At 40.3% G+C, this 27,327-nt stretch overlaps 1 protein-coding gene across 9 annotated transcripts in view; it reads right to left on the bottom strand.

The window, feature by feature from the left end:
* Positions 1 to 23,570, bottom strand: part of LOC310961260 (myosin phosphatase Rho interacting protein) — a 47,286-nt gene extending 23,716 nt beyond the window's left edge. For all 9 annotated transcript variants that reach the window (XR_014593629.1, XR_014593630.1, XR_014593631.1 and 6 more), the window contains exons 1-4: positions 22,777 to 23,570; positions 19,927 to 20,004; positions 18,141 to 18,206; positions 896 to 1,047 (exon numbers count right to left, since the gene is read on the bottom strand). Coding sequence is in view for 6 of the 9 variants with exons in the window: in XM_083933267.1 (XP_083789393.1) it covers positions 896 to 1,047; positions 18,141 to 18,206; positions 19,927 to 20,004; positions 22,777 to 22,896 (416 nt within the window). In the remaining 3 variants the exon portion in view is untranslated. The remainder of the gene's footprint in view (positions 1 to 895; positions 1,048 to 18,140; positions 18,207 to 19,926; positions 20,005 to 22,776) is intronic.
* Between the last annotated feature and the right edge of the window lie 3,757 nt (positions 23,571 to 27,327).

Genomic DNA, 27,327 nt, shown 5'->3' with positions numbered 1-27,327 from the left:
CCAGATTTAACACTAATCCTTGTGAACTGTAATTGTAAAGTATCATGGAATACAGAAACCGCTGGCTCTTTTAGGATTACAATGATTAAGTCAGTGACTAGGGTACACAACACCTATGCATTATCAAATATTCTTCTGCTCTACCCACTTTGTAATGAGTGAGAGCTGCACTAGAAACTGCCATACTGTAAATACAAACGTGACGGACATGTGTACGGAGCTCAACAATACATATATACTGTTTAAAAAGAATCCTGGTTGTTACATCACTGTCATTTAAAGCTAATATGACTGTGCGACAGAACCAACACATGGGAGCCAGATGATCGGCAAGTGGAGGGGGCGTACAGCGATAGAGCAGGTAGCATAATTGAGAGTAGGTGCTGTGAGTCACAGTTCCCCAAGAATAGCACCAATATGTATTCTACAGCCAGGGATGGAGAGTGCGGTACACAAACACACTTTGAATGTGCAGCAGTGAAGGAGCGGCACAAGAGACAATCAAATAATGAGGCTTAAAGCTTGTGTGTTTTGATCTGTGTCCGGGCTTATGGGGGTTTGTGAACACAGGCTTGAAAGGAAGGGAGAGGGAACAGTCAAGAATGTGCACTGTCACTGCAGTGTGGATTGCAAATCTCTTAAAAGCAAAGCCCAAAGGAGACAGTAGGGGGCAGAGCAGTTTTGTCAGCAAAGGCAGCTGCTGCACAACTATTCTGCCTTATCCGAGCCTCTGTCATCCTTATCCACTCGAACCAAAATAGAGAGCAGCACAAACTATACTGCCCATCTGAGGACGTTATTCTATATAGTTTATATGTATATGAAGATAAAATGGCAGATTGTCTATTTTCTATTCCCACATTAACAGATCACATTCCTCGCTATTATGTCTTACCCGTTAATAATTTCTTTGCACTCAGCCCGTATGAAGTGCTCTTTCTCAGGGGTCAGGATGCACAGTGAGTTCTTCTGACCCGTCCTGGACTCTCCGTCGATGACGTCGGAGCACTGGTTCATATTGATGGTACCCTGGGGTAGAGTGCTGGGCTGGAGGACGCAACAGAGACACATAGATAAAAGTGTAAAATAGGGAAATTAACAGACTTGCTCACATATCCCTTCACATGGTCTGTCTTCTCACACAATCCGCCCCAGCATCAACTTTCCTGCCAAGCTTGGCAAACTACCACACTGATATAATCACAATCTGTGCAAAGGAAAATGTTCTTATTCGGGCTTGCTGTGATATTTGTTTCTTGTTCTGAGTACTGCAGCCTTTGAAAGAGAGTGGTTACATACTTATATCATATATGCAGCTTTTTTACTTTGCAAGCTCGATTTGTAAAAGAAAGTATTGCTCTGGCAACAATTAGGGTGATTTTATAGATGGTTGTTCATAACTCTGATGGACAAAACTGTATTTGGTTAATAGTCGCCACTCAATCCATGATAAAATCCAGAATCAACAGAGTAACAATTATGCTCTTTTAATAACTGATTAATAAACAAGTTAAAAAGGGTGGCATCTAGAATAATGTGCATACAAAAAGACAGTAAATCATTCTAATTTAGATTATTCATCAAATGAACTAGACTCTCAGCCCAAATCTACACAGCCATGTTGTATATTGTACCACCAAAAAGAGCCAGAAAGCACCCATGAAGAGGTCTGTTACATTTTTAAACGGTGCAAGTTCATGGGTTCGCTGAGCGGTTTTGAGTTTAATCTGTCTGATGCCTAGCTGTGAGGTATAAAGCCAACTATGCACACTGACATGGATGCCATCTGTCAGCCATAAATAATGTCACTACAGGGCTTCCACAATAATACTATTTTGTGTACAATGACTTAAGGTTTACACATGCATGTTTATGTAAGCGTGCAGTGGCTTTGTATGCAGGCACAGCTCATTTACAATGAATGGAGACCTGCGAGCTCAACTTGGACCAGATAAGATAATCTATTTATAGTCTATTGCACTGCATCACTCTGAGTGAACCTGTTGTGCTTGTCACAATTTTTGTAAAATATGCTTTTCAAAAATGTGTGTAATGTACTAGTGCAGATGCATTCCTACAATAGTACTTCTTAGACAGTGAAGAAGAAAAATATTTCCACACACATTATCATAAAACATTACTAGTTTAGAAAACTGACTTCTGCTTTAGTCTGACCTCCAAATGACTTGTGTGAGCAATGGGAGAAGCCCTGATAATCTTATGTTGACTGAGAGATTTATATTTGTTGAATCTAAGCACTGCATAACTAAGCACACTGGGCATGGGTGGCTGTTTGAACAGTTTCTGGGCCCTACCCTACCTTCACTGCACTAAACATACAGGCAGAATTACAGACAGCAAAATACCACAGTGGTTCCAAGCTATAAGTACCAGGTAGCCACAGATGATAAATTATAGCCCTCTGCAAACCGGAATATATTAGGAGCTAGAGCTGAAACTAAATTAAAAGGTATCACGTTCATGTTTGCTAGTGACCAAATAAATCTAACTAAAGGAGACAATTTGTGAGATATAACCATATATCAGCAACAGAGCAACTGAAGCCTTAAATGTGGACAGAAAAGTCAATAGTTAACAGTTTGTGGTAATCCAACCCTGAGGGCAAATTCAGTCACTTTCCTTCTCAACTCTTTTACCTCTGTCTATAGTGCAGCAGACAGCACAGTCAAAATTTGGCTCAATAACTTGGAACAGTAACATTTTCAGTTTCTCATGGTTAAACAGGAGTGCCACAGAGGCTGTTGGTCATTAAGTTTTGGTTCAACCTCTTATGCCCGTGGCTTTAAAATGGTCCATCACCAAAGAGCTCTTGACATTAAGGTGAGAGGCCAGGTCAACAGCCGGGCTTGACAGACAGACGGATAAATAGACATTTGGACAGCTGGGCGAGGGGCTAGGCCTGCTTCAGACTGGGCAGAGAGACTGGCGTCAGCTTGACCTGAGAGCCCTGTCACTCTCAGACATGGAGAGTGGATGGAGTTTTGGGGACAGAGGGTGAGAAAAAGGATTAAATCTGAAGATGGTGGTCAAGGAGAACAGCAGTGCAGCAGAAATAAGGGGTTCTGTGGACTCCAGATTTGTTTACTCAACCAGATGGCCCAGCAGTCCAAAGTCGGAGCACACCACGCATGTGGGCTTCTCCTTGAGCTGGAGTCAGAGGATAAACAGCATAATATTTCAAATTCTGGGAACAGTTGTACAAGCAGCTTAAGCCCCCAGTTTTATAATCACAGCATCGGATTCTCACAGACAGAAAATACATCAGAGACTGACAACAGCTCTGATTAAAAACCTATTTTCATAAAGCTACTCACCTCTGAGAGATATTTGAGTGCTTATATAAAGTAGGTAGGAGTATAGTATATGTATACAAGCAGCATGGGGCTCCGCTCTCACACTTGTGCACCCTCTCTGCCCCAGGACTGTGTCAGCTGAGCACCTATACACGCCCGTACTTTGGGCCAGCCACCAAAGTTCTAGCCCCCAGACCCAGGCCTCGCGAACCCACACCTCTAAGTCACCTAGCCTAGAACCAGTCCCCTCTTCCCGGGCCACGGTTTTCTACAATGGGCCCTTTGTGAAGCTGCAGCAGTTCACACAATGTGGGATTGTCAGCCGCCACAGTCCACACAGCCACTCCTCCCCTTAACCCTCAACAAGGAAATGACTGAGAGACAAGAGGCCCAAACAAGTGTCCTTTTGTGATCAGAGCATGGAAATTATGAAGCCAGCAAAAACTTATTCTAGTCTCCTAAATTGCTCAGACAATAGTATGAATACTGTCTGGATGGGAGACATTGAGTCTCAAGGGGAGGCAGGGAATCAGAAAGATGTGTGGTTTCAATAGTCTGCGATGACTGCTGGTGGGGGGTGGGGGGCTTTTGTATCACCACCAATATTTGTGTGTGTATTTTAGCTGTCATACGGTATTAGACTTTACCAGAATATTGCGTGTCAATGGAAAACATAAATTTGAAATATTGCCAATCATTACATCAACTACTAATTGAGTATTTAATTGATGAATTATAAAATGTATTAATTTAACTTTTTGTCTTATTTGTTTTAGCACAAATCTTGTACAAATCTTAATGAAAAAAAAGGTACTTCACATCTAAAACACAATATTTTTAAATGCCTTAGCTAAATTCTTAAATCTCTTTTGCCATGCAATACAAGTAAATGGAGACATTATTCTCAGTTTCTTTCATATAGAATTCATATGACATATGTCTGTCCAGATGGTGTGTATCATTACAACAGTGTTCATTAGGAACCAACCCGGTTAAGAAAATGGTCATTAGCATGCCTTTGCGCCCTTGGCTTCCTTCACTCTGAGCCATTCCACAGTTTAGCAAAACATCCCCTTCTCCCTTATGACACAGCGGGAGAAATATTTGCTTCATTTGGCAGCTGGCTGATGGTCTACTCTCAATTTTGGTTGAGAAGCAAATTCTCTTCCTATCCCCTCAACATTTTTGGGTTTGACGGACTCATTCATTTCTAGTCATGGAAAGCAAAAGTGCAGTCGAACTGACTCAGTTAAGAGGAGCATGAGGGAATGAAATGGCATTTAACCATGTGATTGAGTCACATATTGCAATACATTCACCTAATGTTCTCTCATTTGCTATGAATAAACCTGTAATATTGCTCTATGTCCGAGTTAGTTATGAACACCTGTATGTTGATCAGAAACATCTGTTATTTGGCTTTGGTGCCAGTTTGTCTGCCAACATTGGCGGTGACCAATTCAAAAGCTACGACTTCACTCATTAAGTTACATTACTCTTCTTCAGACATGTAACAGCAGGATGCTCAAGTTCATCACCCTGCGTCCAAAGAACATTTGACTTTGATCATTGAAGACAAAGAAGCCAAAAGAAAAGCTGATGAACTGGCACCACTTCATCCTGACTCACGAACATAGCCTAGAATCAGGTCTCTTCAGGGTCCAACATCCTCTGTTCATTACCGATAACGCCAGTTACGCAATAAATCTTTCCTTAGCAACATAGGAAAACAGAGGTAAACATATATTTTTGATACCAGTGCGCATGCCAACAACCAGTTGCAGGAAACTGTCCTCAGGTGCCAGACGGATGGAGTCACCTCTTGCTAGTCTTGCTAAAGAGGAATATCAAACCAATGTCTCTCTCCCTCTCCACCATATTAATACAAACACAGATATACTGTATATTGCAATCAGACCAGGAACTAGAGCTGACAGATCGGGACTGTTATGATTTTAATTTTGTCCTCACGTTCCTATAATTTTAACCCAATATTGAGACGTTAGTACAATCACAGAGAGTATTTACCTTTGCTTCAACTATAATACAAACCCTATCCTCTGCCTGTACTTTAGACAAATATGTAGCTCTATAAAATCCGACGAAACCATATGGTGGATATCTGACATATCTGTTGCAGGGCCAAGTACAGTCCTCCAGGCATTCTCACATAAACCTCACTCCACTGGTATGCGTTCAAGACGTTGAAATTAATGCTACGGTATAGGCATCTGCTCTAAGCCTGGTTAAACAGCAACTGCACCGCAGTGAAGGCTAACTGAGAGGGCACTGTATTGTACAATATTGTGAGGGAAAAAATCCAAACGGCACGCATTTCACACATATTTGTACCAGGTATTTCAGAGACTATTGTGGGTGGTAGCAGTGCTGCTGCTCTTATGGAGAATGGTGAGAGGATGTGGGTGGTTTGATGCTGTGCTAAGAGGCCAGCAGTCGACAAATGCAGAGGAGGAGGAAGACGAGGGAGAGTTGGAGGATGAAGACCATTTTCACTGCTAGTACAGCAGGATTCATTTTAAATAAGAGGCTTGGATCGATCAATCAAATGCAATTTTACTGCAGCTACATGAACCAAAACCAAGCCTAGAATTATCAAATGGGTGTAGGTAAGTTCAGATTAAAACATCTATGGTATACTTTCTTATCCTTACACAATTTTAATTGAATCAATAGTGTTTATGTAATGTACAGATCATGACAAATGAATAACTGCAAAACACACAGAGAGCGTTTGGGAAATCAGTCAGTCTGTGTCTGGGTGGTGACAGAGTAGATGGGCCAGCTGGAGAAACAGGTGCTACGATCGAGTTGTGTCATGTTGTGTTGGCTGTTCAGACTCAAGAGAATTATTGTGAGTGTGTGTGGTTTCCCAGACTTTTTCCTTTCTCTGCTATCCAACTCTATGCACACTTGTAACACTGTAGACTGTCCTCAGTTCCATTACTGTTTGCATTTGTAAACCTCTCTTTTAATTGTTTTCATCACTCCTTATCTGTGATGAACGATACCTCTGCCATGTCAATGTGTACGAAAAGGTTACTTTTAGTCAAAGGTACATGATAGCTATCTTGAGTCATGACAGACCCTTACACTGTGACTTGACCAGTTCGACTATCAAGTTTGGAAGTGGGAGAGGAAGAGTCTTTGCAAAAATCTAAAATATGTAATAGAACTAAGAAATACTAGAAACTCCCAGATAATGTCTCTATCCTACAGGTTTGTCATGGATACCAGTGTTAATTATTAAATCTTTGTTTCAATGAAATTATGTTTTGTCTGTTATTTTGGCATAGCGGACGGTTAAAAATACTACAATACCCATGAGCCTCAGCTACTGTTGCCATGGAGAGGCAGTCAGAGGTGTGAATCCAAGTGGTTCTGAAATTAAAACACTTAATAAATAAAAGAAACGGCCATAGCTGCTTAATTCAACCAAAATTGACAAAATCCAAACGCGACTTGATTTAAGCAGAAGACTGTAAAAACAGTTCTCTCAACTGTGTGCATATTTTTTGCTGGTCATGGTAGTGGAAAATGTTGGCGGGAAAGAGTGGCTTATCTTGCCTTGGCAAAGAATGCACAAATGCACGTCACCCCAGGGCCAATAATGATTACAACTGGATAGCCTGCACATTGGACTGTTTTTTTTAAATTTACAACACTACTATATATTAGAGTTTCTAATTACTCACCTGACTTCTAGAGCAGTAAATCTGCAGATCTCGCTTTTTGTCTCAACTGCAAAAAAACTGTTGTTCAAAGATCACAGTGTGCCCCAAAACAGCAGTGTCTGGATTGCTGCAGCGTCCCATAGAGTGCTCTGACACAGCACTTTGGAAAGTAGGCCAAGGTGAATAGGCACCCATTATATGCTGGTGCTATTGCACAGTTGCAGGGTCCCAATGAAAACAGTTTTTATTAAAATACAACATGCACAGAAATAGCTTTAACTTCAACACAATTAGGAAAAATGTTTCTGCAACTAAGTTCACACCGTGTGAAGAAATTACACAAGACCTAGCTCTTTGAAAATGACTGTAAATCTGCCAAAGCCTTACTGAGTCAATGCAAATTAGCCCATCAGGTAGAAGGGAAGGGAAATGGGGGAGGGATTGGAAAACGTTCCTTTTGGAATTCAGCTAAGACCTCAGGTTTGGGGCTAGCTGTTTTTCCACATGGCTGAAGAGCAACTTCTTACAGGCACAGGCCTGGTAGTTAGCAGTCAACCTGCCCAAAACAGGACTGACAGCACAGCAGATAATTCCAGAGGTTAAAAGACAGTTCAGCAGGTAACAAAACCTTTTGGGCAAAATCCATTTCCAGATGTGTTCTAGGACTGGTTAACATTCAAAAGAGCCAGAGCTAATACAGTTCTCAAGTTTCTCACACACTAATACCCCCCAAAATACTTGTTACGATTACTGTTTAGCAGACACAAAAACAAACAAACATTTTTTGAATGCATCACGTCGCAACACAAACAGCAAAAACAAGAACTAAATACTTTATGTAATTGACAATTTTATGGTTAAACCACACAGTGTCTTATCAAACAATTAATCAAGATAATATGACCAAGCATTGCTTAATGACAATAATAATAAATGTTAGTTAGTTAGTTATTATCAAGTTTGGTGCAGTCCATGGCAAGAAATGTGGAATACAATACAACGAAGATACAGTATGTATTCAGGTTGCGGCATCGTAATATTTTAGCATATTTCAGATAACCCTGTCAAAGATGTCCAAGATTAGCTGAACACAATAATTACAAGAATAGCTCAAAGTTGATGAAGACACATAAGATGACTTGGTTGTTTTTGTAGTATTGTATAGAAGTGCTTTGTTTTTTAATTTTATTACATATCAATCCACTTTCTGCTGTATTTTCATTCAGTAGTTAATGTTTTAAAAAAAGGACTGCAAATTATTTACAGTCCTACTTGTCAGATGGTTTGTTTCAAAGAATAATCTGAGAAGGGCTCATTGGAAACTGATCGGGAAAGGGCAGGCGCTTTCAAAACCTACCTGGCAGGTGATCGGCTAAAGCATCTAATAAAGTCTTTTCAAAGTCAACCGGGAGAAAAGAGAGAAGCCTTCTGTGCCGCTCTCTTCTCTCAATGAAGAAATACTTTCCAGTTCAGATAAAACTGATGCTATTGCAAAATCTCAGCTAACCTGTTCAGGAGCCGCCATTGTTGTTTTGAACTTGGCTCTCATGCTGTTGGACTACTAGTAAGTAAACTACGCAAACTAAAGCACTTTGATATTTTGGCATCGTAAATAAATAATAAAACCCATGAAATTATATCCATATGACATTACATACTGAAATATAGGCCAATCTACTTGGGATGAAGACATTCCACTCTCTGGTACTTCTGGCTTGTCAACAAATGCATGTATATTCCCTGATCATGTATCCACGACAGTAGTCGAAGAAAATACTGTTTCCCAACTATGGGGGGAGCCCGAGAGCAAATCCTACATGTTGTTGCTTTACAGCTGAGAGAAAGCACAGAGGAGAGAGCACTAAGCTGATTAGGTGCTGAGGCTGGAGGTAGGCCAGTCCATGGCTGCTTGAAATGGGAATTTTGGACCAGGTCCTGAGGAAGCTGGAGTGGGTTATTAAAGAGTGAGTCGCTCGCCCAATAACAATTATCAACAAGCCAACATACTTGCACTGCAGGTTATATGGATTTTACAAGCAAGACCTACAGATGAAATAAGGCCCAGAAATGGTAGTAAGAGCTTCTACTGGGAGATTTCTTCTCCTGTGGATCAAGTATTTTATCTAGATATGTCTACCCATGTTTACCCTTGCTATTGTATTCACATGAAACATTACCAGACCCAACTCCATGGACGCACTTTTTCTCTCTTTCTAAAGATATCTTAGCTGCAAAGCTCTGACCTTAACAGGTGGTTGGATCGGCAGGTCGGCAAGCTGAGGTGAAAGGTTAAAGGTTATCCAATGCACCTGCTGCAACTCAGAAAGACATTGAACTGCAGCTGTGGCTCCTGCAGGCCACCACAAGGCAGAAGTCTGTTAGTCACTCAGTCAACTGAGACAACGCACTGCAGTTATGTAACTAATCAACTCTGTCTTCCATCCCAACAACCTAAAAGTCACACAGAGCTATAGTTTATGAACATTAGAAAAAAGATCACAAATATGACCTCAATATACTGGTGGGCTACAGTGGTGTGAATCTGTGGGTAATTCACAACAGCAGCATTTTTACTTTCTAAAGTCTCAAGGTCCCTCCACCCCCTACATTGCACTTGCAGACACCTACCCCACTTTTTTATTAGTGCCAATCTCAGAGCTGGCTAACCTCTCACCCTGATGCTTTAAATGAAACCTTTTGTCAGTGTCCTGGTCTAGTGTTTAGAACAAACTAAGCGAGCAGTCAGTCAGGCAATGTTTGGCTTTATAGACAGGGGAGGGTTTGGGGGAAAATAAGTTACACAATACTGCTGGCTGCTCTCTCTAACACAAATGATTTATTGGCCAGAGAGAACTGGAATGAAAGACAGAGATGCGAGAGAGTGGCAGAATGAGAGAAAGTGAGGAGGTAAAAGGAAAGGAAAGTGAATCGGACTGAGTAATGGGAAAGTAAAAGTGGGGACCATGCAAGTGAAAGTGAACACTGGTTTAGCCAAAGCCTCCTGGAGCCGGCCTTTTTCTGGGTAATGAATAGCTGGAAATCATTAAAAAGAACGAAATAACTAAGAAGGGTACAGAGAGAAGGATGGTAAAAAACAAAAAGACATCCTGAAAAAAAGAGCCTTTTAAAAAGGACTTCTCACTATGCCGCCTAACAGTGGACTGCCATCTAGCATTTTGCTCAACCCAACATGGCAATCATATTCACCATGAAAAAAATTCAAGTTCACCATTGAATGGAATCCTACATCAATAGAAAACTGAGATCTTATGGGAAACCATTTTCTATGAGCAATATAGTGCTATTTTACCCTGGTGCTGATAGACCTAGTGCCCTGTGTTAAATGATCCTGTCCACAGGCTCACGCAACAGTGAACATCGATATAATAATAGCCCACAGAGTTGAACACAAGCCCTGTCTCCACTTGCTCACAGCATACGTTAGTTGAAGCTTAAAGTTTAAGTAGAAACGTATTACCAGTTGTTAGGGTGTGAAATGTTTACGTTTTTTGACATGGTAAGAGAAGACAAAAGCCTTGTTATTTATGTGGTCACTCTGCACCAATTTGTATATACATTTCCAGGTCAATACATGTCAATGCATTCAGTCACGTTTTCAATGGGAGCGCTTTCTGCTCATCCAATCAAAGAGTGGCAGCTTAGTCCCTCTTTCCAGTGTGTTTTGAGTGCGGATACTGGAGAACAATGCTGTTTTATTGGCTGTAATTTGAATTTAATAAGTAATTTGATGACATTATTTTTTAGACTCATTAAGCCTTTTGGCTATGGAACACACACAAACACACACAATAAATGTAGAATAGAGTGGGTGAGGATGAGGTCAGTTGGAAAGCATTAAAATGTCTCCCCGTCTTTCACATTTGATCCTTGAGAGTTTAGAACAAAATCGCAATTAAGTTGTGTTTCAAATCAGCTGGGGTCTTGTTTCTGGGCAGTTCTCCATGCGTGTCTGTACATTACTGACAGTAAACACTTTTAAAGATAAAGCCAATAAAAAGTGACCAAGCGGTGCCATGTAGAATAGTCGGCCAGTGTTTAGAGAGCAGACTTGGTCCTGAGCCAGAAAGGGTTACTGTACTTCTGACTCAAGAAGTTGAAGTATTCAAACAGTGAACAAATGGAGGAGATAAGATTTTGATCTTGGCCACATCCGGAATGATGCAGTGACTAAAGCCAAGGAAAAAACTAAGGAGCACAGATAAAAATACTCTGGAAAGTCAGGCCAAAAGGCCAAGAGAGAGCCAGATCAGTCATGTATCAAAAGAAAATACAACTTCCATGAGACCTTTCATTGTAAACAGCTTAGTCCTACTCTGCTAGTAATGGTAAACGTATGTCTCTTCAGAAAGAAAAGCACTCAGTTGGAAAGTGGACACGCATCTTTGGTCACTTGGAGGACAGCAAGGCCCTTGATTAGTGATCAATGTGAGCTGGTGGATAAGAACCTCTGCCTAAGAAGGGATGAACAATCCAAATCACATAATTGCTTCTGGTACTATTTCTCTAGAAGCTGTAGTTAAGTTTGTTGTGTGCCGCATCAGGTTGATAGTCTTCCCGTCAGATCCAAGGCAAGGAATTTGATCTCATGAGAGATTAAGGCTAAAATACATGGTGCTTAGTTTTGGTAGACAAGATCTTGCCAAGTTGCCTTGATATACACAAAGGAACTAAAATAGTCCTGTTGTAAGTTGTGAGGCTACAAATGATAAGCCACTGTTGTCTGATGACACTTCCACATTGCACTGCCTGATTTCCTGATAAAAGTATCTATTTTAAACAGGAAAGCATTGGGTGTGGTACATTATTTTTAAAACCTTTGCTTCCATGAAATGACCTGATCAAATTCAAACTGGATCCTGTGCTCATGAGTCAGCCATGTGTATCATTGTACAGAAGACCAGTCCTGATAACTATCCTGTGTTCAAATATTGCTACTTCTTCCAGTATACTCTTTTGTTTTCAGTGTTTGCACAAATTACGCAGATAATTAGGCTAAGGAAGTACAAAGTTAATTCTAAAAAAAATTCTTTCACAATTGTGTTTGTGGGTGGTAAAGCCGGGGTGGGTTCTCGTATATTTGTCACTGCACTTTGACTCCCCCTGATTGGTCGTGATACATGCAGTTAGGGTGTCACAATACCAGAATTTTAAATATCTATAAAATAAATACTAGAATTAAAAAAAAAAAATACTTGATACCACTTTTGATACCCCAGCATAAAGAAAAAGTAATTGGCAAGAAAAAAACAACACGTAGGATTACTTTTTTCTAATAATAGCCTGCACACAGTGCTGGTACAGAAAAAGTAATCAAACAAATTCTAACAGTTGATTTTCTTCTGTTGATTCTTCTGTGAAGCCCTTGGGTTAAAATTTTTGATTGTAGATCTGCTTTTTGTATAGCTATGATACTTTGGATATTCTCAAGTTTGTATATTGTATAGTTTTTAAATGCGTCGTCTTGAAAAGTATGAAGTATCGATACTTTTGACAACATTACTGCACAGTGGTTGCTAAAACTGCAGTGGACACTCTACGCGTTGCACCCTTTATTGCGGTCAGCCTTCCCCAGCCAAAAGCTTTAGAATTCCTGGATAAAAACAGTAACTGAATCCACAAAAATTCCCTATTTCTGTAAACAAAGACAAAAACAAGGGAACGTTGTTGTATAAATATAATTAAGTGGGTGACAGGTTTGGGACGTGAGGCTGAGTGGCAGTTACAGTACAGTGTTGTAGACCCTAGCTGTATGAATGGCTGTTCCCATGGTTTTGTGGCTTTGTGCAATGGGAACAGTGACCCCACTGTAATCCATGGCTGTTTACATTCCAGCAGATCAGTTCCTACTGGAACCATGGGGAAGGAAGGGCAGGGGTTAAGGAAGACTCTCACGCACCATATCTCTACAAAACCAACACATGCCTCACCCACGATCCACACAACTATATTGGATAATCGTGGGTCGTTTACTATCCTATCAAGAGGAGCTATGACCGACAACTCATTTATTCTTTACCCTTCTCCCTCTAAATCCTCTGATGATATGAATAAATATGACTTGAAAGGCTAAATTGGGGATAGAAGCAATCGCTCCATCTTGTACTGTAACACAAACTTGTGTACTCCAGGCAGTCTTTACTTCGCTCTCCACTCTGTTTCCCATGGCTTGCTGTAAGTGGAAGACTGGAGCTCCCCTATAAGTATCCATAATTTGATGGGGTGGGGTGGTCAGCCTCCACTTACTCCCTGCATAGAGTGCCTAAAGGCAACAACGCAGCTCGGAGGCCCTGCCCACTCATCCATTCCCTAGAAAGCTCTCCTCATTCCCAAACCAACACAAGACAAAAGCCCCTCAAATTGGCTAAAAATAGCCCAGCATTTCATGTTTAACAGGGCTATAGAGGGGAGAGTTTATACATGTTTCAGCATGTCAAAAAGATCTTACAAGTCTGAGGGCAAACATTGCTCATTGGTTGTATATGCTCATGTCAGGAAGATTCACAATAGTGTGCCTCAAGTTAAAAGAATGCACAAATGTCTGGGAAAATGAGGGAAGGTCGTCAAAACTCTCTCCGTTCTCGGATTGTGCTATCAGGCAGGGGTCCACTATTTCAATTCCAGTACAACACAGGGAATTAATTGAGCTAAAATGACAATGATATTAACAGCTGAGACGTCATGAGAACATCATGTTCTCCTTGGAATAACAATGAACATGGCACTGGTGCAGACAGTCAACTGCAGTCAATACAGTCTAAAGGCAAAAGCATTTCAAGCGGCTCTGAATGGGCCTTTGTGCAGTGCAACTCAATAGGTAGCCTCACTTTATTTGCAGGTATACTGTGCTTCTGTGAAATCTGGACTTAAATACATTAATTGGAAAGTATGAGAACACAAAGTGCATGAATGGCCTCCAAATAAAGTGAGGAAATATTGTACACAATGCGCCAGCAACAGTAATACAAGTTTCAGTGCAAAAGGATGTAAAAACAACTTGAGGCTGTGATTCAGTGTGAGCTCAGAGACCACATCAGAGATTGAGACATTACAAAGAAAGCCTAGATCATATGATGAGTGGTGTGTGTGTATGAGTGTGTCAGTAAGAAAAAGGTAACAATAAGATCCACGGGAGCTAGGTATTGTGTGGGGTATTTAGGACAGCAAGGCAAAGCAGTTATTAGAGTGTGGGTGTTGATCACTTTAACCTACACTGATGTCATTAAAGTGGCTTTGTAGAGCTGGGGAGTTTTTTTACACCCACATACATGCCCTCACTGTGAGGTGATAATGGATTTTGCGCGTGTATGTGTTTTGTCACATCACTTAAACAACTTGAACAGATTATTCACACAGTTGTGTTTGGGTGGCTTCTGTTCAAGTTGTTCATTTTTACTTTACCTCTAAATGATGAGAAGACCACCTTCTTTCCACTTTCTAAAACCTCGCAACACCTGTTCCTGACACTGCCACTGCAGTCAAGCACCCTTGGTCCCAGGTGCATTCAGTCAACACACACGAACACACGCACGCAGAAACTTGTGCAGTTCATCACAAACTCTAACTCCGTCCGATCCAGCCTTGCACATTTCTTTGCCATGCTGTGTCTGGTGTTTCTTTTTTTACAGCTACTGGAGAAAGGCTTGCTGACCATATGACTGAGCCTAGAGACAACCTCCGCCCACACACACTCGTGCTTTGCTTCCAGAGTGTTCTGTCCTGGATCCCTACAGTCAGGACAGAGACAGCCAGAGCTCTCAACAAAACAGAATAACTCTGTCCCATGTAACACAAGCCATGGTCAACAGTTGCTGGACAAAGGGACAAAACATGTTGCCTTGGCAACGCACCACTGAAATAACTGCTTTGGGTTGCTCTGGGGAAATCTAGCTTATACATTTAGCAAATACTGGAGACTGAATTGACGGTCGACTTTGGGGAGTACAGTTTTCTCGTTTCCATGTTTACAACTAATAAAAGTGCACAGCGCTAAAATTCTGTGAACTCTCGGACACAAACTTCAACTCCCTTCTTTGGAGGCCTATGTCAAGAATGATACTCGCACTAACATTAGCCTTGCATGGCGGCACAGGTTCTATGCAGGCCAACATTTTCAGCTATTCACCCTCACCATCGTTCCAATCTGAAAACATTTCCTTTTTATCTTGCTCTTACTGGAGCCATTTTCTTCTTGCCACTTGTCTCTTGCATAGAACAGCTCTTCAAAGCCTCAGCTTTGCATAAAATCATGGCAGTGGTGCGTCTTGTTGGGTGTTCACCATAGGTGGGCAACCCCAATTTGATGCCTTCAAGAACTGTGATCTCTCCCAGGCCTCTTCTAACCCATTCCTTTCCCCCGGAGCTGTGCCACATCCTGCAGGTTGGGACCGCAGTCCATCTGGGTTTGGTTAGAGCCAAGACACAAGAGCCATAAAACAAGGCTGAGAGGAAAACAGAGGGGCACCTCCTAATCTACAACCCCAGCCAGTGCTCTCAGATGGGGGCTCTGATGTGGGCTGGAGCAACGTTATACTGGTGAAAGCTGGCGGTCTTTAGATTTGACCTGATGTCATTCGCAATATAGCATTCAAACTTAATGTTGGCCTCTTTCTTGTATTTAATGCTGATTGTAGCAATCTGAAGCATTTCAACATTCCAACTGTATGTTGTATGCGTACTACATAGCTGTGTATCAAATATTAGCTATGTAAAGATATAGTGAATGAATTGTGTCCTGAGCAGAGAATAAAGTCTCTCTCTTATAATCTGAGCTTCTTTGTTTGTTGCGATAGTCGGGCCGGCTGCGTGTGCATGTTAGTGCATGTGACTGTGAAAAAACATCCATTTTTAACTCCTTGGGTGAGAGTCGTGTGGAGGCAACCCCACCCCCTTTCAGGATTTCAAGTGCAGCTCCTTTAAAAAAAAATTTTTTTAAAAAGACAAAACAATACCAGTTACTAAACAAACCACTTGGTTTTGAACATTGGTATAAAATAAAATGAGTCACACACTCAATCTGCAATGGTGTTAATATGTTTTGTAGCTTCAGAAAATGTTTTGGCCTTTTGTATTTTACATCATTACCTTTACTGTCTATTAAAGTGAAAAGTTTTTTTAATCATATTATGTCACTCACAGTTTCCAACCCTTTCTAAATCAAACAGACCAAATATTAATTTTACCTCTTTGTCTGCACAAAATGAGTTCCAGATATGTATGCCAATTAGCCAAGCTTGTGCAGCTGTTTATTCAACATTAAACAATTATTCTAATGCATTTGTTGTGACAAGTGAGGGTCTATATTTAGTGTCACTTGATATTTCCAGCTCCAGACCCTTGCTAACCCCCTCTCCTTTTGATCCTGCATTCAGAGCGGAGATGAAAAGATGAAGAGTGACATCCAGAGAGAACCATGAATGGGAGGAGGAAATCCGCCTCTTCCAGTAAACACATCATCCATCCTTCTTCTGGTGTCATCATTCACCAGTACCTCACAAATACAATATATTGCCTCAAGTTCGAGGAGGACATTAAGGCCAGAACAGTATTTTTTGGCATGTAAAATAAAATGCACGATGCAAACAGTAGCCTTGGCATTCATCACGTAACAGATTTCTATGGCGGGGAATGAAATGACCCTGAAGGGCACAGTAAACGAAAAAAAAAAAAATTCAATACAGCATCCTAGCTCCTGCTGCTTCTATTACATAAACTCTCTCAGCATCTCTCTCCTCTGCCAGAGTATGCCACATACAGTATGAAAAGGGTCAAAAGCAACAAAGAAAGTGCTGTTTCAGCCACTTCTGCTTTCACTTCATTTGAAAGCACATCCACGTTTAGAAAAAAGAACTGTTGAGCACTGCTTTGGGTCAATCAATATTCTGCCCACGTGCTGCAGTGCACACATAACCTGCAAACTATATAGTGTTCAAACAAGTGACCTACAAAATCAAACTCAAAGGGAGACATACATATATTGTAACTACTGATAGATATTCTAGGACTGGCACCAATAAAGACCACATTAGCCTTCCTATCATTGAGTGGTTTTTCCAGTTTTTCTTTCAGAACAGGAAGTTAACATGCGGTTCTTGCACAATACGTTTGTTAGCCACTTTAACTAAACACACAGCTCAGCACATGACTTTCTTTATCAACACCATGGTGTAATGGTGTCACTTCATTCCTCTTGACACATTTGTGTTAGTTAGCTCAGTGTTTAACACATTCACAAAATAGAAAGCACCGGTGTTAACAGTGAGGTGACTGCCTGGTCAAGTGGCAGTGAGCCCATCACATCCCCCAGCTCCAGGTTTTCCTCAGACAAACGGCACAATAACTACACTTTAACCTAAACTATCAAACACCAATGTTTAAAGTCTGTAAATTAATTCTTCTATCTTTTTAATGCCACATCTTTTTTTAGAGCAACTCTGTTTATAAACAGAAATGAACATGCATAAAATCACCCTTCCTGCTAGAGTCAAAATGACCTAACTGGCCACTTTACTGTCATATGTGTTATATAATGAATAAATAAAAATGTATTTCTTCATATTTCTGTAATATGCCACCCTAGTTTGTGGTTCTGTTCTTATTTGTGTGTGAACTTTCTGGTGCTGCTGTATGCAGGAAAGGCAAACTCAACACTTCTTCCTTCAGTTTCACTTAATCCTTTCCCTTTTATTGATAGATATTCTGTTGAGTTTCACTAATAACAGATTAACATCGAAAGAAAAGCACAAGGGAATATATCAATCATAGTGGGTGAAAACTGTGAATGAAAGTCACGAGCAAGAAAAAGGTAAGCAGAGAGTATGGCACTACCGTGTTGGCCAATGTGCCAAACAAGCCTGTGAAAACGGACAATACGAGATGCTGAATTTAAAACTCCCTGAGGCAAATGTATGTTATTGGAACTATATAAATAAAATTGATTAAACCTTACCACGTGAGCCATAAATTATTTGCCTGAATAGTCCATGCCACCAGCTAGTATTTGATACCAGGCCATTTTTTTTAAAATATCAGCCTTTAAAAGAAGTATCTTATTTAAGACATTTTTAGTAACAGCAAACAAAGATCAGCAGCTGATGGAAGGAAAGCTTTCACTCACCATTTCGTCCAGAGCGTAGCGAAGTAAGCCATGCTCGTAAAGGATGAAGAACCTCCTCTGCCATTTCTGAATTAAAATTTAAAAAAACACAACAGAAATGCTTGAATTACTGACATGGCCATAGTCCAATCAGTAAGCCACATTAAAATTGAATAAAAAGGATGAAGCAACATGTGAAAGTGTGCAAATACTTAGCACGGTTTGAAAGCCGTTTATTTATCATTCATTAGCCAGTTTCAGCCATGACAGTTGAGTTCCAGTTTTCAGGTTGTTTTTCAAATGTGGAAAAAAAAAACGATAGAACACTGATACGGTTTTTTTGTCCCAGCTAAATGCAGCTATAGTGACAACGAAGCCCTTCCACAGTGGCACACACCGTGGTAACTTATGTTAACATTGCACAAAACCTTGAATTGACATCTTACAGTATCACGACGGTGCTTGCCCAAAACAAATTAATTGCAGAATGTTAATGGACCCCATCCTATTGAGGAAGATGAAGCCTATCATATTTTGTTAAACTACAAGGTCAAATTGTACAAATAAGGGAGCAATTTTATCTCTTGGTTAGAATGGCAATTCTGCTGATATTTGTGCAAATGACATGGTGACACTTTCCATTGATCTCCTCTCACTGGCTTTTGACGAGCTCTCCTCCCCCTCTTATCTTAATGCACCGTTTTGTCTCAGTGTTAAATATCCTGGGCTCCGATTCCAACTGAGCCCGATCCATGAAATATTGAGAGGTGCATTGTAACCTAAAAAAGGCATTGGAAGGTCTCAATAGGGGTGATGTTAAAAGGACACTGCAGACATATCCATTAAAAAGGGTGATAGATATGTGGCTTACAGTGCGGTTGATGGACAAAATACAGCCACAGACCCACAGCTTGTCAGACTTTAGTGGTCCTAAAACATAAGTCATCCAACACGTCAGCTCTTTTTCACTATTATTTGTTTGTGGGTCAGTCAAAACCTGACCAGCTTGCTCACCTCAGCACTTCAGGCCACCAATTATACAGCGGCAGTGAAAAGCTGATTGTAAGAATAGGCAGAACACATCAGTGATTATGTCAAGGCAGCAGCAGCAGCCTGTTGACAGTAGTTGAGTTGAAGGATCCAGAGGTGCTTTTCCCAAAACCCATATGGAAGCCATCAGTGTGGCTGTGAGAACTGGGACTTTTCCTTTTCCTCCCCCACATTCTCTCTACTCCTCTTTGGGATGCACCACTGCAGTATAATCTGGGAGCTGATAAAGGAAGCCGCGCAACAGAGCAAGTCTCCCATTGCTTGATGCTAGGGAAGCAAGATTTGTGAAATAAAGTCAATATTAGCCGCTCATTATTGATGGAGAATGAGGCTTTTTCTGATAGAGGGCCGAGCCTCCCACAGGAAGTTGCTGAATCCATGAAACAGCTACAGGAGCAACAATAACCGGACCTCCAGATGTCAAATGATCAGCGGCATGGATAACAAAATTAAAAAGGAAGGGTTAGGCAATCCAATTGCCTTTTTTTTAACCTACCTGACCCTTGGAGCTACCCTAAATTACTAGATTTTACCCATCTCTTACTCAAAGCTGTTAAACACAAAACCATTAGCACTGCACCCACTGACTCTTGGCATGAGCACAAACTACAGAAGATGAGTCAAAGAAAGTTGTTCCCTTTAAAGAATACTACTTTGCTTTCCTGAAGATCCATCAAATGTCTATTAAAAAAGGAAGTCAAAAGAGGTGACAGAGGAGACCAAACTACATATGTTCTGTTCTGAAAATAACACTTACCCGGGATCTGTGTAAGGGATTGTCAAAATTTGTTCCCTCTGGTGCCAGCAGCAACCATCCTCCATATATAGGTTTGGCCTGGTGAAGGGGAAAACACAATTACAGTCTTTAGAGCAAACACTAAAACAGGCACATTAAGATATCAATTAACAGTTCAACTGTGCACATTTTAATTAACTGTATAACTGGAGGCTAGTCGCTAGTTTAGGCTTTAAATTGTGTCCAAATATCAAACACGATTACAAGGACACACACACACATTTTAGTTAAACTATGGGAATGTGTGTATTAGTCACTAGCTGCCTTGAATTGACTGCAGGCTACGTTCTCCAGCTGGCTGTATTCCAGAGCACCATGCTGCCTTGGAGGAAAAAAGAGGAAAGGTTAACACATGATTTTCCCTCTGATCCTCCAAGTGGGTGTACTGGTGGGTGGAGGGGGCAGCAAGAGGCAGAAATTAGTAAGACAAACAGTGGATGAGAGAGAGAGAGGGGGGGGGGGGGAGAGAGAGAGACAGAGAGAGAGACATAGAGAGAGACAGAGACAGAGAGAGAGAGAGAGAAAGAGAGAAAGAGAGAGACAGACAGTACAGAGCCTGAGAGCTTTTGTGGCCACAGATTTGCACTTAGAAATGCAAGTTGGCCTGGAAGTCTTTCTTAAATTATTCTGGTACATACTTGAACTCTAGCCATACTAGTAGTCAGCATTTGTTTGCTGAGCCAAAAAAGTCCTGTATAACCACTGCAGGGTTGTGTGTACAGGAGCATAAATGCTGTATGTTTACACTCAAAGCTCACCTACAACTAAAGAGCTTAACAAATTAATTACATTACCTAATTCAACTGCACTCCTGAGCCTGCGAGACAGCAGCCTACAAATCACGTCACATAACTCTGACATTTACAGCCGCCTGGTACCTCTATGTCCCTCTATCAGTGGTTTTGATTACAGTCATAACTTCATCCCATGAAAAGCCAAGTATAATCCACCGTTAAATCCTCTTTCGCTTTGCTTATAGGAGGCACAGCATATTTCTCAGCTGGGTGACTTTGTAAACAAAAATGACATAATAGGAGTTTCCAATCAGAAGTTCAAACTGTAACCTGTAAAGAGTTTGTGCAGAATTGCAAGAGAAACAACATCCGACTCTGAAAGACAACCTGTGAGGTGACACAAAGGAATGGCACTGTACGGACTGTTTTCGTTTTCATTTTAAAATAAAAACAATCTCGGCCCACACAAGTGTTTTAGCTGTTTCAGAAATTATTTCTATCCCCATTAACACATCTAAAAACGCAGTGGAAACAGATTGGGAGTCACTGCAAAGCAGATACGGTGGCATGTTAAAGTGGTACCAGGAGCATTATCCATTGCTGGAGGTAGCCACGGCAAGAAGGAAGACATTACATATCAGCGATATGTTGACCTAGTTAACGGATAAGAATGACTGACACGGACATGTGCATCATCGTTTCCAAAGGTCTCCGTTTCCAACCATCCAGACAAAAACGTAACCGCTGAGTTTTCAAAATAAAACGGGGTCAGAAGCCTTTCCAAATGTCTCCCTTTTTTGGGGGTTTGGAAACGCCAGAGTAGGGTGGAAGAGAGGTGTTAACGTAGGAAAAGTTATGCAATTTAAATAAAAAAACGTAGTAGTGTGGATGTAGCCTTAGTTATAAAGGGACTGTGGGAAAGAACATTAGGTGTTTAGAGGGACTCCCACAAACATTGGGACACTAGCCTCCTCCTTGCCTTAGTCTAAAGTTCAAGGAGAAACATAGAGACAGAGCACAGCTTAGAAAAACGTCCCATCTCTCCTCACATGACCTGACAGCAGCCCGAACGGCAAGTCCTCCCAAGACAGAGAGACGAGATGAATCTAGGCCATGTCTTACTCTTCGATGGTTCAGTGGTTAAACGGAGCCATTTGAGTGTATTCGCGTGTGTTCAATTCGCAATGCCCCATCCACCGTCTTATTACCCCACATCATAAATGGGATATGCACAGGATGAGATTCACAGGCCTTCAGTATCTTCTGGCAGCAGGACTGAAACAATGTCCCGGGTGTGTGACCACTGATAACCTCTCACTGGGCGCATCAGAGTTATCAAAAGGTTGATAGCCAGTGGGTCAGAAATTCCACTGAGAAGGACAAAATACCTCAAGACTGTTTCCATTCCAACAGAATGGGTCATGATGGAGGAAATTACAGGGAAACGTGTACAATGTCAGCTCGATGCAAGTCCTCCTCACCCAGCCACGTTGGAGACATTACCAACTGAAGATGCATCAGTCACAGAAGTGTCATTCAAATAAACAGCCGGGATACTCTTAAACTGTCCCGTTAAACAGCTTACCAAAAGGGATGATCACGATATAGGCCGACAGAGTTCACTGTGCCCTGATGCCAATATCAACAACACGGCCCAACGGGAAGCATGATTGAAATGTCTTCATTTGTGATTAAATGGGTATGCGATTTTGACAGACTTCTACACTACAATTCTTTTAGGACTGAACAACTTTTTGGCAATAAGGAAGCTTTGAGCAACTTTAAAAAAAAACATGTCACAGAAATAACTGCTACTCAACAAAAAACAGCTGATCGTGGGCTACTGTGCTGGAAGGCATGGAGCTGGGTGAAGAGGCATTTACAGCATATGCATGAATTGAGGTCAATATGCGCCCTAGGGCTGGAAACTAATGATGTCAAATTGACATAACCTTTGCTCTTCATGGTATAGAGACACATGCCAATGAAATGTGTACGGAGAGATAAAGACAGGCTTTCACTGTATCATTAACATACTTTACACAGAGAAGGAAAAGGGAAAAAGAGCATAGTTCACCTGATTTAAGTCTTCGTCGTTAAGCAAATGTGATTCTCTGGGCTTGAAGCAGTTCTGGCATTTACTTTTGTTGAAAATGTTTGCTTGGAATTTCCTACAGGGGTTTTCTTTGAATGACATGGTTGACGGGGAAAAGGGTGACACTTGATGAGCAAAAAAAAAAGATCCAAGAAGTTCTTTAGAAAAACAAAAACAGCAAGAGTCAACTTACTGCTGAGAAATTATAACAGGACAACTTCCTAAAACAAACCCGTTAGAAGAAAGAAGTCCATTAAATAGATACTAGCGCGTCGTTCACCTGTCCTATGTTACCCGAGGCGGTGAATAACCTCTCGCTAAGTCATATCTATGACAGTCATCTCGCTCGCGGGGTCGCCTCCCGCAGCCACGGTTGACCTGCTAACTTTGTCTACGGGCTCACTGAGAAGTTGTGAATTAGTCTGCAGGTGTGCGCGGCGTTTTTCCTTAATTACGTCCTCCCACGAGACGTCGACGTTTCACAGGTGACATTCCGGGGCGGGCCTCGAGCTCACTGCAAAGGTCCCGTCAGCCTCCATCGGGCGGAACGGCTCTACCGAGGGAGAGTCCACTTTGGCCCCCCTCTCTCTCTCTCTCTCTCGGTCTTTCTATCTAACAAGTGATACCGCATTCATTGTCGTTAAACCTGCTTTTTTACGCCTCTAACGTCTCTCTTCAAGGCCAAAACAGCTCTATCCCACTTTAAAAAACGCCATTGTCTCGGTTGTCATGCCGTCGGATCCATAGCACGGGAGTCCCGTCCGTCGTAGCACCGTTCCCGCTGGCACTGGTACGCAGTCTGCGGTGGATGTTTTCGTGAAAATCCTCGCTTGGGCCGTGCAGGAGACAGGGGGAGGCGCTCAGGAGAGAGTGGGAGTAATGAGTGACAGCAGCCTCGACCAATCACACGCGTCGACACGCACACCCCATCGGGGCCCATGTGTTTCACTGTCCAATAGAAAGCCTTGAAAATCTCTAATACTTTCCCTCAAGCTAGGTGGGCTTTAAAGAGCCCATGATAACAAAAACAACGTCTATGTTAAAAACTGTGATGTTATTAATATTATCCTGAGCTAATATTTTTCATTCAACACTAAAAAAAAAAAAAAAACAGACTGCGGACTACATTTGTTCAGGCTACCCTCGTTATTAGTGGAGGTTATTTCTTTAGCTGATATTTTGTTTAGTTATTTTGTGTGTGATGTGCTAAAATCCACAACAACAGGACACAAAAACAGAAAAGAGTAATACATTTGTCAAAACACTTCATATATATATATATATATATATATATATATATATATATATATATATATATATATATATATTTATTTATTTTTTGTTTTTTGTTTTTTGTCAAAAAGTATTGTACTCAGATGAAAGGCATACTAATTGAGGCTCTACTTGGTAAATATTCCTACCTCTAAACATGATAACACCTTGGTTATTTGACCTTGTGTGTACATGCAAAAGTCTAAAGCCAATAAAATAGACAGTTACGCAGAAACATTTCTCCATGATCTACTATTAAACAAATTAGAGTAACAAAAGCCCACTACAGCAATTTCCTCTTATATCTCAAAGGTAATGTAGGCTGTGTCACACACAACATGACATGAAACCTTGTAAGATTATACTCTTTCTTATGTTTTAAAATTACACTTTAAAATATAATCTATACATTGAATATATTTGATACAACAGAGGACTGAAGCAAAACGTGAAATAAATACACTTTTTTTAAATACACAGATTTTATTTTCTTACATTATCCTATATGTCTTGTTATTGAGGCTGATATAGTAAGGGCTATTTTTACACTGGACCTACTACTACTACTACTACTACTACTACTACTACTACTACTACTACTATTACTACTGCATGCCATTTTTAATAGATCAAAGTAAAGAAACAGAATATCTCATATATATACTGCTCAAATACAAGCTTAAACAAAACCTGGAAAATGTTGATTTAAACATGGCAAGTAATCCTGAAGTAGTGTTTTGATTCCAGGCTCCAGAGCACCATCTGTCGGTCTTAAAAGATCAAGACTCACATATGGATATGGAAAAGAGAAAAAAACAAACATGTTGTACAAATCTGTCAGAGCCAAACCAAATAGGAATGTATGAGTGATGCATAGCAGGTGGGAATTTTGCAATTCTTCCAGCATGTGGCTGCTTTTATGAGTGAAAATATGAAGTGTTGCTTAATGTTGTGAATAAGCCTGTAAAGGTTCTCATTTGTCCGGGTCATTGTTATCCCGAAGGCAATTTCAGTCAAAAGCAAGTGGACTTGGTTGTTTGTTAATGTTGTGAAGTTATGAAAATGTTGTCCTGCTTTGCACCTGTTGTATTGTCAAAACTTAGCTCATGGAGTGCATTTATTTCATAACAATAGGCTGCTTATAACATTAGACTACAGTTGTGGGACTGATAAAGGAATATCTTATCTTATCTTTTACAATTTAGCAAGATGTTATCTATAGTCGTGCTACTGTAGCGAGTGAGTGTGGAAACACTGATGTCTACTTGTCCCTTACTGCTGTAGTGTCAGTGTAGTGAAATTAAGTGGAAAATATACCCTCAAAACAGACATCATCGTACACACACAACCTCATTCATGCTGTCAGTAAAGAGACATTCATTCACTCAACTTGTACGAAGTGAAATGTTTTATTTTATTTAGGGCGCTTGAGTGTTGTGCTGGGAAAGCAGTGTGAAGGTAACATACAGTGAGGGGAAAACAAAACAAAAAAGTAAGTGTCTCTTCATAATTATTCCTTTAACAGTCCATTTAAGCACATTTCAGTGAGCATTCAGTGACATAAAAATACCGTTCTCAAAAATATTCTTTTCAGTTTTTAACATTGCTGTAACCCGGAGACAACATAGAAAGGATCCACTGTATAACAAAAATATAATATAATAAAAACCAGTATCAGTGACACCACTGAGGGAGTCATTTAATCTCTTGTATCAGAATTACGTGTTTATGACAGATTATGCACATTTCTTGTACCCAATCACTGCACAATACACACGGTATCATGACGTATTAGGGTATAATAGTAATAATAATAATAATAATAATAATAATGATAATCTAAAAGGCTTTTAATTAGGACAAGCTAACTTTAACCAGCTTCACAACCATTTTAGACATGTATGTCTCAGGCTTCAAACCCCATAAATACCCAAACCAGTCCCAAACTGTGTTCTGAAATAACGATCAGAAGGCAAGCAGAAAAATACAACGTTTTCTCATGTGTTAAACTACGTGATGACACATTGTCCTCAATGTTCTTAACCTTATCTATTTTGTAGTTGCCATGCACAGATAGGAATAAATAATTTTTAAAAAGCATTAGTTCCCCTCAAAAATATCGTCGCTGATCATATTCCAAGGTAAGCCTTTTTTTTCTGATCTGATGGCTCCATGAGTCAAGTGAAAACATAACAACAGTACATTGTTTAAAGTTCAGCCAGGTAGGATCTTAGAGGTTGAGATTAGGTTAGGTAACAGGGAGACTGTCTGCATTGGTAAATGTCACAAAAGTCAATAATTGGTTTTAAACAGTCTGGTCTCTGACATCAAAGATGAACATTTATGATGAATGAAGATAAATGTTACACAGCTGAATCGTCAAATATGAACAAATTCCGTGGGGGAGACGTGGGAGACACAAAATTTTATGCCATGCCAACTTAAGTTGAATTCTTATGTTCATAACTGCTTTGAGGTATAATACATTTGAACATTATTCATTACAATAACTTCAGAAACTTAATATTGTGTCCAGTTCTCAGGCAAAAAAAAATGCAAAGAAATACACATAAGGGGCCATCAGAATATGACATGTGCTGCATATTGACAATAAGTTAAAACGTGCATTAGGCATCATTCAGAAGAGATTTGCCCTTTTCTTCATGTCATTACGTTTCCACAGTGGAAGTAGGTCAAATTCTTGAAGCTCCATGCCAAAGATCTCAAAGAATGAGTCCGGGGATAGGTGACGCTAAAAAGGAAAGCAGGAGAGAATGAAGTGGACTGTGGAAAAGGGCTGCACAGTTAATAATAATAATAATAATAATAATAATAATAATAATAAGTTAATACTGTAGGTTTGACTGAAACAAAATATATTTCCCTGCTTGTTTTTAAGGAAAACCTTTTTAGCAGATGATTACACGTGTTTATCAAAAAGTTTAGACATGGTATGTGTAGAATTTTATAATAATAATAATAATAATAATAATAATAATAATAATAATAATAATAATAATAATAATAATAGTAAAGTAGTAGAAGTAGTAGTAGTAGTAGTCTTGTAATTTCCTTTTATTTTTGAATTTAAAAAATGAAATGCAAAAACATTTAAAACATGTTTTGGACATGAACTTGTGCCCTTTTGGCAAACTTCCTCACTTTATACTGTACCTCGAGTCTTGTTCTGTCAACATCCTTGGGAAGCCTCACTCGTCCTCTAATACTAACTGCGAGCAGTTCATATGGGTAGACCTTGAC

This window comes from Echiichthys vipera, assembly GCF_963691815.1.
Source record: "Echiichthys vipera genome assembly, chromosome: 18".
In the NCBI taxonomy this organism is placed as follows: domain Eukaryota; kingdom Metazoa; phylum Chordata; class Actinopteri; order Perciformes; family Trachinidae; genus Echiichthys; species Echiichthys vipera.
Note: the sequence above shows the minus strand (reverse complement) of the source record. Positions and strands in the feature narration are given on the sequence as shown.